The sequence below is a fragment of the Sturnira hondurensis genome, unplaced genomic scaffold (assembly GCF_014824575.4).
Source record: "Sturnira hondurensis isolate 20B ecotype Veracruz unplaced genomic scaffold, ASM1482457v3 Scaffold0021971, whole genome shotgun sequence".
Lineage (NCBI taxonomy): Eukaryota > Metazoa > Chordata > Mammalia > Chiroptera > Phyllostomidae > Sturnira > Sturnira hondurensis.
The window spans coordinates 374,173-390,848 of record NW_028094602.1 but is presented as its reverse complement, the minus strand read 5'-3'; the positions used below and the strand labels follow the sequence as shown (position 1 = coordinate 390,848).

Below are 16,676 nucleotides of genomic sequence, written 5' to 3'. Positions count from 1 at the left end.
TTTTCTGCATCAAGGACAAAGCCTTACCCAGGTGTCCTGAGGGAGGTTGTGGGCAAGCCAGCTCCACTGCCTGTGTCATAGGGAATGGTGCCCTTAGTCATAAAAGTCATAAAAACCAGAAACTGGGCATTCTCCCTGCTTAAACCTTTCCAGGCATCTCAACAGAGCTGCTCTTCTCCTCTTTCATCCTTTAGGGTTGTTAATGATAGGTATTAAATGTCACCTTGTCCCAGAGGGCTTTCCTGGCCACCTTTTCTACTTAAATTACTCTGCCACCTCTTTGGGGCTGCCAGTTGATTTTACTTTCTCCACTTTTTTGGCTGTTGTAAATATAAACTGGTTGTGGGTTTTTTTTTTAAAGTTCCATCAGGGGAACTCCATGTGTTTTACTCACCCCTGAATCCCCAGTTCCTAGAACACATGCCTGCATAGTGCTGGCATTTAAGTGTTTGTGAATGAAGAACAATCCCAGAGCTCACTTCTCTGAGTCACATTTAAGCTAAGTCTTTGCCCAAATCCACCCCTCTGCCCTTGGCCCTCTGGCTAAGACTGGGGTCCAGACACCTTATCTGTTCCTGGCCCAAACTTGGAGCTCAGTTATTCCCAAGCCCCTCATTCCCTAGGGGTTAGGAGACTTCCTGGTCCCCACTTTTGTTCCTAGCTCCTACAGCTGAACCCAGAACATCAGACTCAGCAATCCTCCTGGCTTAAAGCCCTGGCTGGTGTACCCCCTTATAGGCCAGCTTCACTCAGCTGCCTGGTTTGGTGGGCCTGGTTTGGTGCCCCTGCTTGGCCTGGCCTGCCAAAACCACAGGAATGTCAGCTTAGTAGTGGCCTGGCTTGGTTTCCTCCCAAATGTTTAGACTCTCAACTCAGACCAGGCTACTCAGCTCAAAGAGGCCTCCCTTTTGCATATCACTTCCTAAGAAGGTGAGTCACCCAACCTTGAGAGTCACAGGGTACCCCCTTATCACCACACCCAGTACCCCCTGGATGAATCAATATAGTTTATAGAACTTCCAATTGTCTTGTCATAGTGCCATTATGTTGCATTGTTTTGTGTGTGTGTTTTAGAGTTAATTTGCTATCTGTAAATTCCAAAGCTATCTCTTGTTTTTTTTTTTTTTGTAATCCTATTTCAGCCTTTCTTTGTTTTTCTGTTTCCTCTGGAGGAGTGTGAGCAAAAATGAGTGAGCACCCAAGTATGATGATAGGGACAACTGTTAATAGTAACACATTTTTGGAAATAAGCTAAATGCCCATTAACAGACAACTGGCTAAACAAATTAGGATACATTCACACTACAGGATTACTATTCTGCTCAACACTTTAAAAGTGTAAGGAAACTTTTAGTTGTACGTGCAGGGAGCATGGGCTTGGGGCTCATTTAGATGAATGAGAGAAACATTGCTGACACTGGCCACCTCAAGGAGGGGACACTGGATGTCTGGGGTCAGATGGGGCCAGAATTTTCACAAGACAAGGTTTTGAACCTCTGAATTTTGAACCATTTTAATATTTTATCTATTCAAAACCAAATTAAAGTAAAAACTGAAGGTGATTTAGAGTACGTGGCAGCAGATAATATTGCCTGCTCTGCCCAATTCAGCCCAAGCAGCCCCAGGTGTGCCTCAGCAGTCTCCCTCTGTGTCCCACCCACAAATGGAAGTGCTGGGCAGCCTCTGCAACTTTGGGGAGGCAGATGTTTCACACAAAGACCTGGGGCCGGATGGCACCTTCTCTGGGCTGAGCCCAGTGGCCATGGCTATCAGAAAGCTGAGAGAGTCCCACCTTCACTATGGGACCTTCCTCAAAGTCTGTTTCAAGATCTCACGGTCTGAATTGTGTCCTGCCCCAAACGAATGTTTTCGAATATTTGACATCTTAACTGCTAGTACCTCAGAATGTTACCTTTATTGGAAATAGGTGACTGCAGGTATACTGTATTTTTTGGACTATAAGACACACCTTTCCCCCCAAATTTGGGAGGAATAACAGTGGTTAATGCTGCTGTTAAGTTCTGTTTACATTTACATTGGTGAAATATTATGTTATTAAATATTTTACCACATTTTTTGCTTCAAAATTTTTCCCTACTTTCCTCCTCTAAAACCTAGGTGTGTCTTATCACCTGAAAAATATGGGTAACTAAGATGTGGTCATGCTGGAATAGTGTGGATGCTTAATTCATAAATTTGTAACATACACATATCCAGACAGAATTTCATGTGAAGAAGAAGGCAGAGACTGAGGTCTACAAGCCAAAGAACATCAAAGATTGCCAGCAAACCAACAGAAGCTAGGATAAAGGCACAGAATAGATTCTCCTAACATCTTGATCTTGGACTTCTGGCCTCCAAACCATGAGACAATAAATCTCTGTTGTTTAAAACACCAGTCTGTGGTGATATTTTGTTCTAGCAACCTTAGGACACTAATACATGGGGTTTCTAGGAAACCTGGCAATATCTGATTTCTGCCTCACAGCTTGTTTTAGAGTCACTTGAACCCTGGATTAAGTCTAGACCTCACTGTTCAGGCTTTCAAGGCTATCTTTATCTTTGAAAGAGCCCACACCAGCTGAGTACTTACTGTTGTATGTCATGTTCTTTGATACCATAGTAGACTGGACCTTGGATATCCTGGCAGAAGAACAAGGGCTTGCTGCAAAACTTGACTTTGGCTAAAGGAGGTTCCAACCTGGCGAGTGACACAGTGCTTGAGCCAGATGGTCTACAGCACCACCCCCCAACCTGGCCTTGAATGGCTGAGAACCTCAGCTGGGGTTTACTGAGGATTCACCATATGGCCAACACCTGCAGTTCCCAGCCTTTCCTCTGTCCTGAACCCCGTTCTCTCTCTCCTCCCTGACTTTTTTTAGCTTCCCTGTCTAATCTGTTGCTAGGTCACACCAACCATAGTCTGCCTCAAGGCTTTTGCATTTGCTGACTCCTCAGATAAAAAATTTTCTCCCATACCCAGCTCCCATAGTCTCTCTTTAGAAATCAACTCAATGGTCATCCCTTCAGAAAACCTTCAGAAAAGCCTTCTCTTTTCACTCCATCTAAAGTAAAGTAAAGTAAAGTTCCTTACTTCCACGCCCATGACTTCACTTTATTTTCCTCTCTGCAATTAACCGCTGTCCAATTATCGTTTCAAAAAATCAGTTTATTGCCTATTTCCCCCTGAATATAAGCTCCACAAGAACAGGGGTCTTTTCTGGTTTGTAGTTCCTGTGCTTATCAAAGAGCCCCGCACATCCTTAACATTGAGTGGCTTTTCATTTTGCGAAGGAGGAAACAAAGTAGAGATTCAGAGAGGTGTACAAAGTCACACAACCAGGAAAGGCCAAATTGGGATTCCAGACTAAAATTCCTTGACTCCAAAGCCTGTGCCCTTCCAGCCACATCCCTGCTACAGTCCCACGTTATCTGGGTACCAGAGGTGGGCGGATTAGCAGGGTCTGGCCTCCCCATCCCCAGCTAGGCTAGGACAAGAGGTCGGGGACCTGGGACAGACTAGGTGAATGATAAAGCAAGTATAGTGACCGGAGGGGGAGGGCGGGGAGCTTCGCAAAGAGGTCTTGTACCTCCGCCCAGAGCGCACCCAACACCGCCCGCCCCCAACCACAGCCCCGTGCGCACCCTGAAGCCCTGAGCACCCTCCAGCCCTGCGCACCTGGACTTGCTCCGAAGCTTCAGTAGGGTTGCTCCCGTAGGGTTGTTCTGGGCTCAACGCGCCAGGGCCTTTGTTTGACGTCGCCATGGCAACCATTCTCTTGACTTCTGGGGCCGTGACATCACAAAAGCCTCTTTCGGGTCGGGTCTATGGCCGCAGGGTGGAGTGTCAGGAGGCTCAGAGTTCCATTACTTCAATTCCAGAGGTCCCACTAGTTCGGTGACCCGCCCAGGACGGGGTGTGCTGAACAAGAATTTCCTTCTTCGGTCATTCATTACATTCACTCTACTCCAGTTTCTCTTTTATCCCCTAGTTCATTGAATCAAAGTGTGCCCTCAGATGCATATGGATGGTCCTTTCAGCCAGGTGGATCTCACTATTTCAAGGAGCAGTTTTTAAAGCGTAGCCACGAGACCTGAAGCTTCAGAAATATTTGGAAACTCATTGAAAAGCAAACATTGGGCATGCTCCTGTAGCAGAAGCTCTGGGGCGGAGCTGTCAATCTGAGTAATAGCAAGCCCTCCCCATGATTCCCCTGCTGGTTAAGGTCGGAGAACCACAGCTCCAGAGGCTGTATATGAAACAGAATAAAGACACAGAGAAGCAAGTTCTATCAGTAAACAGAGTGGAGGGGATGAGGTGAAAAAAAGCTGGAATCCAGTTTATATCATCCAGATTCACCAGCTGTTGTGGCTACAGGCACTAGTCTGCCTTCTTTCCCCTAGACTCTCAGCCCATGGCCCACAGAGCAGCAGAAGACCTCTCCTGAGTTCTGACCAGGGTCACCAGATTTTCCCATGTCTTTAGGCTTCTGGGTAGAAAAAGGCTATTTGGAGTTGGAGATGAATTCAGGGCTCTGTCTTTTCGAGGACATTTAGAGGTCTCTAGAGCAGTCTGCTGGCTAGTAATGTGGTGCCAGTGAGAATGCTAGCAGCTCTTAGCTCTGCTCAAGGCAGATGTAGTGGGCAGGGAGACCAGTCCCACTTCAGGAACTCTGGTAGAGCCAAGGGTGGGAGTATTGAGGGGCTCCTGGAGGTGGAAGGAGCAGGGAGGTCTGAATCACCATTGGAGGGCAGTATCCTACTGGTAGTGATAGCATTCTATTGACAGTATCCATAATGGACTGTGTACAAGGGTGAAGGAAGTTTTATTGTGTTAAGCCACATATGTAATATGTGCATATGTTTGTGAGGGAGTGTTTGTTAGAGCAGCCAACTTTAAATACCCTAAACAGACAAGTGGCTTCCCTACCACCAGGATAGAGGCTCCTTATATTGTCACTTAGAGTCCTAAGTAATCTAGCCCCTGGCTGTCTGTAGCCTTACCTCCTTACTAACTGTCACAGACTAGCAGAACAGAAAGCTATGCACTGGTGTTAAGTTTCAGCAAGCATTTTGTTAACTAGTGACTGAGGTAGGAAAACAAACATTTGAAATGATTTATCTTAAGCACCCGAAGTTTTAATAAGACTTGTAGGAATCTAGGAAAGAGGTGACCCAAAGAGAAAAAAGCTAGTGGACATACTTCCAACTTATTGTTATCAACAGGAAGTTATGGACAATTGTAAATTTCCTGTGAAGTTTTACAGTGTTTCTGTGTGCCAAGGCACTGATTTCTGTGCCAATTTAACGCAGACCACCTAAGTAAGTAGGTCCTGTTATTACCCCATCTTTCACATGAAGGAGAAGACGGAGTCTCTGTGAGGTTGACAAATATGCCCAGAAGAACCAGAAATGCCAGAGACAGGATTTGCAGGCAGGGGAGTTCATCATTGCTCTTAACCAGACACACAGTGTCTCTCTCCAGAATTTGTTCTATGATTTTATGATACATTTTGAAAAAGGCCCAAGAATTCCAAAGGTGTACTTCATAATAAGATGAGTTCTCTGGTCAAGGTTAGTGTTTTGTCTTTGCTTTGGCTGTCAGTGATTTAAAAGGTTAGAAAGAAACCCATCTACAGAATGTGTCCTGCTTTGGAACTGGTAGTCTTAGCCTAACAAATCTAATTAGCAACACAATTTATAGATTAAAAGCTAACTTTCAACATAAGATGACATAATGAAGACATAGAGAGATGGGTAGCTATGTGATGTGCTAATTGTAGAGTCCAAATGGTGGGAATGTGGGTATTTTATTAAATATATTTTATTGATTATGCCATTACAGTTGTCCCCCCTTCACTCCCCTCCACCCTGCACACCCCTCCCCCACCATTGCCCCCCTTTCATTCATGTCCATGTGTCACAAGTTCTTTAGATTATGTATTTCCCATAGTATTCCTGCCCCCCCTATTTTCTACCTACTATCTATGCTACTTATTCTCTGTACCTTCTCCCCCCTTCTCCTCCTCCCACTCCCATTGCTAACCCTCCATGTGATCTTCATTTCTATGGTTCCACTCCTGATCTAGCTGTGCTCTTAGTTTGCTTTTGTTTCAGGTGTGGTTGTTAATAACTGATTTTGCTGTCCTTTCACTGTACATATTTTTAATCTTCTTTTTCTTAGATAAGTCCCTTTAACATTTCATATAATAAGGGCTTGGTGATGATGAACTCCTTGAACTTGACCTTATCTGAGAAGCACTTTATCTGTCCTTCCATTCTAAATGAAAACTTTGCTGGATAGAGCAATCTTGGCTGTAGGTCTTTGGATTTCATGACTTGGAATACTTCTTTCCAGCCCCTTCTTGCCTGTAAGATTTCTTTTGAGAAATCCACTGACAGTCTGATGGGCACTCTTTTGTAGGTGACTGTCCCCTTATCTCTTGCTGCTTCTAGGATTCTCTCCTTCATTTTAATCTTGGCTAATGTAATTATGATGTGCCTTGGTGTGTTCCTCCTTGGATCCAACTTCTTTGGGACTCTCTGAGCTTCCTGGATTTCCTGGAAGTCTATTTCCTTTACCAGACTGGGGAAGTTCTCCTTTATTATTTGTTCAAATAAGTTTTCCACTTGTGGCTGTTCCTCTTCCCCTTCTGGTACCCCTATAATTCAGGTGTTGGAACATTTAAAGATGTCCTAGAGTTTTCTAAGCCTCTCCTCATTTTTTTGAATTTTTGTTTCCTCATTCTTTTCTGTTTGGTTGTTTCTTTCTTCCTTCTGGTCCACTTCATTGATCTGAGTCCCAGTTTCCTTTCCATCACTATTGATTTCCTGTGCACTTCCCTTCATTTCAATCAGTTTAGCCTTCATATGTTCCTCTAATTGTGGCTAAAATCAACCAATTCTCTGAGCATCCTGATCACCAGTATTTTGAACTGTGCATCTGAAAGGTTGGCTATTTCTTGGTCACTTAGAATTATAGGCTCTGGGGCTTTGAGTTGTTCTTGAGTCACAATGTTTAGTCTGTTTGCACCTGTCATGTTTGAGAGGCGGAGCCTTAGGTGTTCACCAGGGTGGGGCGACCCAGGTTGCTGGGTTGTGATGCTGTACGTGGGGGCGAGGTAGAGAGGGAAAAAAATGGTGCTTTGCTCTGCTCCGCTCTTTCTCAGATTTCTGTCCCCTCTGCGGCTTCCCACAAGCAAATTGGGCCCCTCTGGTGCTGGTCCCCAGGTGTGTGAGTCCGTGTACTCTCCAGGACCCTGTGAGTCTCTCCAATAAACTCTCTGTGGGTCTGGGAGCCTGTCCCGGCCCCTCAACCCCGAGAAAGTCTTTCCAGTTGGTGCTTTCAGGCTCCAATTCCTGCTGGGGTCCTAGCCTGAGCAGCCTGTCTCACTGTTCGCTCCTTCTCTTGGTTTATCTTCACGAGAATGTATGACCACAGTCAAGCAGCCGCTCTGCGCCCTCACTGGGTCCTCCTGTCGCCACCCCATGCCTGGGATCCACCAACTGCCTCTGCCTCCACTTCTGGGTTGGTGGGACCAAATGATCTTTCCAGCCGGACCCCACTCCGCAGCCGACTCCACCCCTCTTACTGGTCTAGCTGAGTGGTTTGTTGTCGTCAGACTTCCGTACAGTTCAATTTGCAGTTCAGGGTGTGTTTTTGTTTCTAAAACTTAGCTGTCCTTAAATTTAGTTGTGGGAGGGGGCACAGTGTTTCCACCTATGCCTCCATCTTAGCGGGAAGTCCAGAATGTGGGTATTTATTACAAAATTCTTTCAACATTTCTGTATGTTTGAAGTTTAAAATTTTTCATGATAAAATGTTTGTGATAAATGCTGAGGATTTTTTAAGGGGCAAGTTATATTTATAATTTTATATTTTTCTCCTTGAAGAAGGTACATCAGTCAGGGTTCTTGGGAACAGACAGTAGGAATCAGATACAGCTGGCTAAAAGAAAAAAGGATATGAAGGCTCCCAGAATCTGCAGGGGTGATGGGAAATCAGGATGGGAGATGTCGCAGCACGGAGCCAAGCCCAAAGTCAGTTGTACGTGTGTCCTTGTAGAGACCCTGTGGTTGTGGTTCTTGGTCTAGCTGTGTGATTCTGACTGGCAGAACATGGGTCACCAGCCTGCATTTTATGTCTTATAGGTAGAAGCTTAAGAGTCCTTGCCTTCACCATGGCTGCAAGGGAGATGGGAAACAGAGCTTCTACAGCATCGGTGGAGACCCAGAAAGGGTGTTCAGAGGTGCAGGTAGTCTACCCACAGGAAAGCAGATTGTGTATATTCTCCACTGCACTAGGTCTCGGTTGCTCCTGCAGCACTGACATTAAAAGCACAAGTGACAAAAGAAAAAAGGATTGATCGTGTTTCTAACACAATTAAAATCTTTTGTGCTATAAAAATACCATCAAGAAAGTGAAAAGAAAGGGAGAAAATATTTCCAAAACACATATCTGGTAAGAGACTTGTACCTAGAATATATAATGAATTCTTACAACTCAGTAACGAGAAGGCAAATACTCCAGTCATTTGGCAAAAAAGCTTAGTAGATATACAAAGCTGACTTATGTGATGAGGCAACATCAACTCATATAATGAGAAGCCCCTCAAAGCACTTCTTGTCATGTCTACTTAGCAAAAATATTTTTTATGCAGGCCTAAACGAATGCAGGCATGGAGATGGGGACTTCGTGGGAGACCCCTGCCTTGGAGAATATGGCCCCAAGGACAAGGGCAGGTGCTTGGACACCATCAGATGTGTTCGCAAGGCAATGAGGGGGGTGTAATTTGAATGGGTGATGGATTGGTGTTCGATGGCATCTGCTATACCCATAACTCTCCACTTCAAGACATCCTCATGATGGGGTGTCTGTGAGACCTTGAGGCAGGGGCTGTAGCCTTGCTCATTGTCATCCTACCATCTAGCACTGAGGAGCACAGCACAAGCTGCCCGCATCAATGGACAGGAGATCTCTATATATTCACATACACCAAAATATTAGCTCTGCATGGTAGGATTATTAATTATCATTTTTCCCTTACTGATTTCTCTTTGGTACAATGAATTGTAGAACTGTATTATTTCTGTAAAAAGTAAAATAATTTAAAAGTAGAAGGAACTCTCCTGTGGCACAGCCACCTGGGGTGATGTCCTCTGATAAGCACTCTGATAAGCTGTCAGGGGCCTTATTGGTTTGCCCTCTCTTCCCTTAGCTCCTTCACACACTCTGCTCAGAGTCCACTCTGAGGTGAACTCTGTGAGGGGACTGGCCTTTGGCATCCTCCTTTTTGCCTGGCTCATCCCAGCCATTCTTTAAATCTCAGCTTAGAAATTTTTCACTCAGCCATCCTTGGCCCCCAAGTCTAAGCTGATCTGTCCTCAGAATGCTCTATGAACACTATGGCCATTTCACAAGGCCCTCTTTAGGTATCTCTCCTCTGCTGCCCTACAGGTCCCATAAAGACAGGACCTGTCCTCTAACTCCCTGGTCCCAGTGTTTTGCGAAGGCCTAGCATACAGGTGCTCCATGGATATTTTGTTAAATAAGTCAATGGATGGTAGGTAGATGGTGAATGGATAGTGATGGGAAAGATAAATATTTACATAAGAGGATGAAAATTCCAGTGGAGGGATGAATGGGTGGGGAGTTAGATGTAGTGGATGGATGTGTGGGCGTGCAATGAATGTTATGCATAGATGATGTATGGTGGGTGGATTATAGATGTAGGTAGAGTACAGATGGAGGAATGGCAAGAGTGAAGGGGTGGGTGTGCACTGTTTGAATCCACCACGGAGTGTCGCCCTGCACCAGTTTGAGTACTGGGCTCTGGTGAATGCCCTTTCTGACCAAGGTGGACTTCAAAAGAGGAACCTTTTGTCCCAGGCAGAGGTGAAAGGTTTCCGGGTGACGCAGGCTTGTAAAAAAGTTGAAAAGGCGCTGCGAGGCGATCCCACGTCAATGCGAGACCACACAAACAGCGTCGCCGTGACTTTAGCTTGGCTCACCTGAGTCCAGTGTACTCCGCTCCCGTTCCTAGCATGTGGGTGCACGTTGGGGGACACACCGAGGCAGGTCAGGAGTCTTTCTCGGAGCGAAAGTCAGCGAAGGCGCTGACTTAGCCACCAGCGTCCGGAATGGGGGCTTCGAAGTTCCCCTTTCTTGGATTAAGGCCAAAAGCCACAGGGAGACGATGATGGGGTTAGGAGGTGGGAGTGTCTCAAAGACAATGCAGCCCCATTGTAAGAATGTAAGCTTACACCCTTACCTTCTAACCTGCCTGGTTTAAAAACTTAATCGGGAAATCTACCTCCTATCTCAAACTCCAACCCCACCCCACCTTTTGACTCCACCAGAATCTGAATTTATTCCAAATCTTCATTCATGCTCACAATTTGAACTCCATCCTTCCCAATGCTAACCATTCCAAGGCATCTTTACTCTGACTCTGCTGGGTCTTTCAGTGCAAATGCCATTCCTAATCTCAAACCCCAGTCTTCTAACTCTAATCACAGCACCTCTTAAACCAATAGTAATAAAACCTAGCCCAACCCCAATCTGAACCAACTCCACACCCAGCCATGGATTGATAGTCACTTTGTGGGTGTAAAAATTCCAGTGATACAATTGAAAGTGGTCAAACATGGATGTCCCTCTTCACATGGCAGTGTCTTCCTGCCCTCACTCTCTCCAGAACCCTCAGCATTGCACAAGTGGGACTTGCATCCTTTCACTAACTGGATTATCCTCTCCATACTTTCCTGTGACCTGCTATTTAGACAATGCTATGTCATGAAACTTTTCTTTTTAAAAATGTTTTATTTATTTATTTTTAGAGAGAGTGGAAGGGAGGGAGACAGAGAGGGAGAGAAACATTGATGTGTGAGAGAAACATTGATTGGTTGCCTCTCACACACCCCTAACTGGGGACCTGGCCCTCAAGCCAGGCATGTGCCCTGACTGGGAATTGAACCAGCAACTTTTGGCTTGCAGGCCAGCACTCAATCCACTGAGCTGCACCAGCCAGAGCACATGCAATTTTTCTTGGGTAGTCTTTGGGAGGCTATGGTCCAGGAGAAAGAAGATCATCACAATGAAGCAGGAAGGAGGCAGTGTATGTGGTAAAATGTGTCCAGGTGCCAGATACATTGTGACTGTAGGTTATGAGGCAGAGGAACCTGTGAGGACCTTGGAGATTTTGGCCTGAGCATATGGGAAGGACCAGAGCACATGATGAGAACACTCTCATTTACAGGCTCCCAGGGCCTACTCATCACTCAGCAGGACTCCAGCTCACCCATGTATTCCCATGTCATGGACTCAGATCTAGATAATTTGTTCAGTCATTTATTCACTCAGTGAATGTGTATTCATCTCCTACTATGTGCCATGCTTGTGGTAGGAACTGGGGATGTGACATGGTCTCTGTCCCTAAGGAACTATACCCAACAGGGGAGAGAGAAGTTAATCTTTTTTTTAAATTTTATTTTATTTTTTAAATATATATATTTTATTGATTATACTATTACAGTTGTTCTATTCCCCCCTTCATTTCCCTCCACCCTGCACACCCCCTTCCCCACCATTCTCCCCCCCTTAGTTTATAACCACGTGTCTCAAGTTCTTTAGATTCTATATTTCCCCTACTATTCTTGCCCTCCCTCCTATCTATTTTCTACCTACTGTCTATGCTATTTTTTGTACCTTCTCCCCCCTTCTCCCCCTCCCACTCCCCTGTTGCTAACCTTCCATGTGTTCTTCATTTCTATGGTTCCACTCCTGATCTAGCTGTCCTCTTGGTTTGCTTTTGTTTTAGATGTGGTTGTTATTAACTGTGAGTTTGCTGTCCTTTCACTGTTCATATTTTTCATCATCTCTTTCTTATATAAGTCCCTTTAGCATTTCATATAATAAGGGCTTGGTGATGATGAACTCCTTGAACTTGACCTTATCTGAGAAGCACTTTATCTGTCCTTCCATTTTAAATGAAAGCTTTGCTGAATAAAGCAATCTTGGCTGTAGGTCTTTGGATTTCATGACTTGGAATACTTCTTTCCAGCCCCTTCTTGCCTGTAAGGGCCTCTTTTGAGAAATCAGCTGACAGTCTGATGGGTACTCCTTTGTAGGTGACTGTCCCCTTATCTCTTGCTGCTTCTAGAATTCTCTCCTTCATTTTAATCTTGGCTAATGTAATTATGATGTGCCTTGGTGTGTTCCTTCTTGTGTCCAACTTCTTTGGGACTCTCTGAGCTTCCTGGATTTCCTGGAAGTCTATTTCCTTTGGCAGACTGGGGAAGTTCTTTATTATTTGTTCAAATAAGTTTTCCACTCATGGCTGTTTCTTCCCCCCTTCTGGTACCCCTATAATCCGGATGTTGAAACGTTTAAAGATGTCCTGGAGGTTCCTAAGCCTCTCCTCATTTTTTTTTTGAATTCTCATTTCTTCATTCTTTTCTGGTTGGATGTTTCATTCTTCCTTCTGGTCCATTCCATTGATTTGAGTCCCAGTTTCCTTTTCATCAGTAATGGTTTCCTGTGCATTTCCCTTCATTTCAATTAGTTTAGCCCTCATATGTTCCTCTAATTTGTGACTATAATCAACCAGTTCTGTGAGCATCCTGATGACCAGTGTTTTGAACTGTGTATCTGACAGGCTGGCTATTTCCTGGTCACTTAAGAGTTATTGGCTCTGGGGCTTTGAGTTCTTCTTGTGCCATCTTTTGGACTGTTTGTGCCTGTTACGTATCAGGATCGGAGCCCTAGGTGTTCGCCAGAGCAGGGCAACTCAGTCGCTGGGGTGTGATGCTGTACGTAGGGGTGGGGTCAAAGAAGAGCAATGGGGGCCGCAGCTGCCTCTGTCACCTGGCCTGCAAGTTTCGTCCCACTGCATGCGAATGTGCCACCGCCGTCAGCCCACCGCCGTCAGCCCTCCACCACTGGGTTCGCCCGCTGGGGCGTGCGAGGTCTGTCTCACTGTGAGCGAATGTGCAACCTCGGTCAGTCTGCCCCGCACCCCAACTGGGTCCTGGCTGCCTGTGTGCCCTCTGGTAGGGGGATCTTTCCTGCCCGACCCTGCTCTGCTGCTGGCTCCACCCCTCTTACTGGTCCCGGTTGAACGGGTCGTTGTAGTCGGACTTCCGTATAATTCAATTTTCTGTTCTTTGGCTGTGTCTTTGTTCTCCAAACCTTTGTTGTATTCAAACTTGGTTGTGGGAGAAGGCACAGTGTTTCCACCTATGCCTCCATCTTTGAGAGAAGTTAATCTGATGAAGGAATGAAACACAGTGGAGGCCCTTCTGAGTTTGCTGGCTTTGCCCTTACTGTGAAGGAAATGGGAGGCACCAGGGGCTAGTCCCTCCATTTGCTACCTACAGTCCAGTACGGGCCTCGAAAGTACAGGATGAGAAAAAGACAGTAGAGGTGTGTGCAGTGACAGGGAAGATGGGGCTACAAAGGAACAGAAGGGGCAAGGACACGGACAACAGGGGATCTACACAGAAGGTCACAGAGGCAATTTTACCAAGGTATTTAAGGAGAAATGTAAAGGCTGAGCTGAACTGGGTTGGCACGATTGGCATGAAGCTGGACCTAGGTGGGCAAAGCTTGTGTGAAGGACCAGAAGTTGGGAAGACCTTGGCCAGCTTGAAGAACTACACCACAGTGTCATCCAGCTGCTACTCTGTAACAGACCACCCCAAAATGGAGTGCTTAAAACAATGACCACTTGTTTTGCTCACAATTCTGTGGATCAGCAGTTTGGGCTTTGTTCTGCCAAGTGGTTCTCTGACTGGGTCTGGCTATGTGTTCTCGCATGTCTGCAGTTGATGGGCAGATGGGCTGGAGCTGGGTTTCCCTGGAGGCCTTGGACGAGAGGGCTTGTCTCTGCTTCCCAAGAGCTAGCCTGAGCCAGTCCCAAGGCAGCTGAGCAGGGGTGTGAGAGGAAGCTGCAACGCCTGGTGAGCCCCAGGCTCAGAGCAACACAATGTCACTGCTGCCACTTTCTGTGGACCAAGGTGAGTCACAGGCTGACCCAGACTCAAGGGAGGAAGGAGCAATCTCCAAGTATGGACAAGAGGAATTGCATGGATGATGGCTGTGCTGTATCCACAGTGGCCAGTGGGCTGGAGCTGAGAATTAGGAAGGGTATGGTGTGGCGGTAGGGGTTGGAGTCTTCATGTAGTTCCAAATGCAAGGGGAAACTGCTTAAGTGGGTAATACTTAATCTAATTAAAAATTTTCCAAACTCTGGATGGATTGAAGTAAACAGGAGTAGGCATGGGAGGAGATGCTGCTCTGTCCTAGGGTGAGAGGGTAGTGACTTGGACCAGGCCCCAAAAACTAGAGAAGGGAAAGGCAGAAAGAGAATCTGCTGGACTAGGCAACAGGCCTCCAGGCTGCTGCTGGGGCCAAGAAGAGGGAGTGTCGGGGGTGACTTCCCAGGTTTCTGGATGTTAGAGTTCCCTGCCCAAACAACTGGGAGCCTGGCCCCAGGCCTGACCCTGCCAAGGTGGCCTGTGCCATGGGTGTGTGCTGTTTGCAGGGGCAGCTGTTGGTGTGTGCAGAGCTTTGACTTGGCCCTGGGTGTCATGCTTGTTTGAGTGAGACCCCGAAGCTCTGAATGAAGCAAGTGTGCGTTGAGAGGAGGTGCTCTGGATTCCACAAGTATTAAGAGTGTGCTGCTGAGGTTGGGGGACCAATAACAGAGGTTTGATTGTGTCTGAGAGGCACCTATGTGGAAATGGCAAACAGGTAGCTAAATGCAAAAGATTGGGATTCAGAGACATCCTGGCAGGAAACAGAAATTTGGAAGTCACTGGCAGAACAATGGAATAGAAGCCACAAACACCATTGAAGTAACTTGCAGCAGCCCTGTCCCAGGGCTTAATACAGTACCAGTATATGAGTGTTTGTTGAATAAACGATTCAATGGCAGCAAGGGAAGTAAATTTTCCCCTTGACTATATATGCTACTTGAAACAGAAGTGAATGTCAGAAAATGGCTGATTTCATTACTTAATGAGATTTTTACAAAGGTTTCAAATCCATAACACATGGGCAGGGAAGGTCAAAGTTGAGCCATAATATTGGGATAATGATTGGATCTATGAAACTGGGCGATGAACTTGACAAGCATCCAGAATGCAGAATAGAATGGTCCACCTAGTGAAAAGCTGGTCAACCAGTTACATATAACACAGGTTCTTCTTCAGGACAAAACAAATGGTTGCAATTTATATATCAAGGTCCCAGAGGGGAAGAAAGTTAGAAAGGAAAGAAGCCAGCATGGATTAGAATACACCCACCAATGATTTAAGTAAAATGAACATGAAAACTCAGCCCCAGTGTATAGCTGCCCATTTTTCTATACTTCAGAATAAATCACCAGACCCCAAAAAGCTTCTGGCAGAAATAGAAATAACTTTCAAAGACTTGAGCTTCAGATTTATCCTCAAGAAATAGCCTCAGAGTGACAGAAACCTTCAGGGGTAAAGGGGGGTAAGACAAAAAACATTCATAATCAACTGAGTGAGCTGCTTAGATTTATAGCTCTTGAGAATATGCCAGGCCCTGAGCTGGCTGACTGCCACATTGTCCCAGAGTCCACATCTGACTCCTGGGCCCTAGCAGATTGAGCCCCTGAATTCTCCTGGCCTCTCCAACAGTGGTAATAAGCTCACTGCTATGTGAGAAACCTTTGCTTGTGCCAGAGACATGGCTAAAAGTCCCAACCAGTACTGGGACCAGATAAAGCCCATTTCCAGGCAGTTGAAGGTCTTACTTAGCCTTGAAGAAGGAGGACAGCCAGAGGCTGGGCAGGGGAAGGGGAGAGAAGATGCAATAAAACCCAGAGAACTGGGCAGACCCAGAGAATAGGGATGAGCCTTGCCCCAGAGGAGGCTTGCTATTACCCCAAGCAGAGAGGAGAGTCTGCAGAGGTGAGACAGTGACTCCCCTCCCCAGCCCTGGGAGAAGAAAGGGGGCTGGGGCAAGGCTGCAGGTATGCCAGGCACTATTGGGGCAAAGAGGCTAGGTAGGAGTCAATTACCCAACTCTGCCTCTGTGGATCCTCACATCCAATCCAAATTAAAAAATCCAAATACCCTTTTCTTAATCCCCCTGTCTACTCCTTTCCCTCCCACCTGTCATTGTGCTACAGACTCACTACTCTGGTGAGCAAATGCAGTCACAGGGGGAATCGCTGCAGTTGTGGCAGCAGAGGGAATGCTCTTTGGAAGGGCATGACTGATGAGTGTTCTGCATGATGGAACTACCTGAGGGGTCAGGGAATGTCTCCAGTTCACATATGGTTTCCTCAGAAAGAGTAAGTGTGCATGTGAATGGTAGATTCCAAAAAGAGTGATGTGCATTTTTTTTGGCTTAGCATATCTATGGAAGTGGCCACAGGGAATGGGTGCTGCAGGAAGTGGTGCCCAGTAGGAGGGACACTTGCTCTTCATTGATTGTCCTTTCATACCATTTGGCTTATTTGCTGTGTGCACAAATTACACAGAAAAGCCTGTTACACTGAAAACAAGCCCATATGGTCACTGCTCCAGCAGTGGGCATAATGGCAGGGTGTTTACACCACAGAGCAGACTCGAATTCTTTTAGTGCCTTGTCCCGCAGGGGCTCTGCACACGGCTGGCGTACACAATGCAGTCTGTTTTGAACT

At 46.1% G+C, this 16,676-nt stretch overlaps 1 protein-coding gene across 5 annotated transcripts in view; it reads right to left on the bottom strand.

Annotated features, from left to right (window-relative positions):
- Positions 1–4,055, bottom strand: part of CFAP100 (cilia and flagella associated protein 100) — a 55,447-nt gene extending 51,392 nt beyond the window's left edge. For 2 of the 5 annotated variants that reach the window (XM_037034038.1, XM_037034042.1), the window contains exons 1-2: positions 3,680–4,055; positions 2,594–2,701 (exon numbers count right to left, since the gene is read on the bottom strand). In XM_037034038.1, the coding sequence (XP_036889933.1) occupies positions 2,594–2,621 (28 nt within the window). In that variant the 5' untranslated portion in view covers positions 2,622–2,701; positions 3,680–4,055. Of the gene's footprint in view, positions 1–2,593; positions 2,702–2,803; positions 2,851–3,679 lie in introns of those variants that run through there. The other 3 variants (XM_037034040.1, XM_037034041.1, XM_037034039.1) reach the window with 3 other exon arrangements.
- Between the last annotated feature and the right edge of the window lie 12,621 nt (positions 4,056–16,676).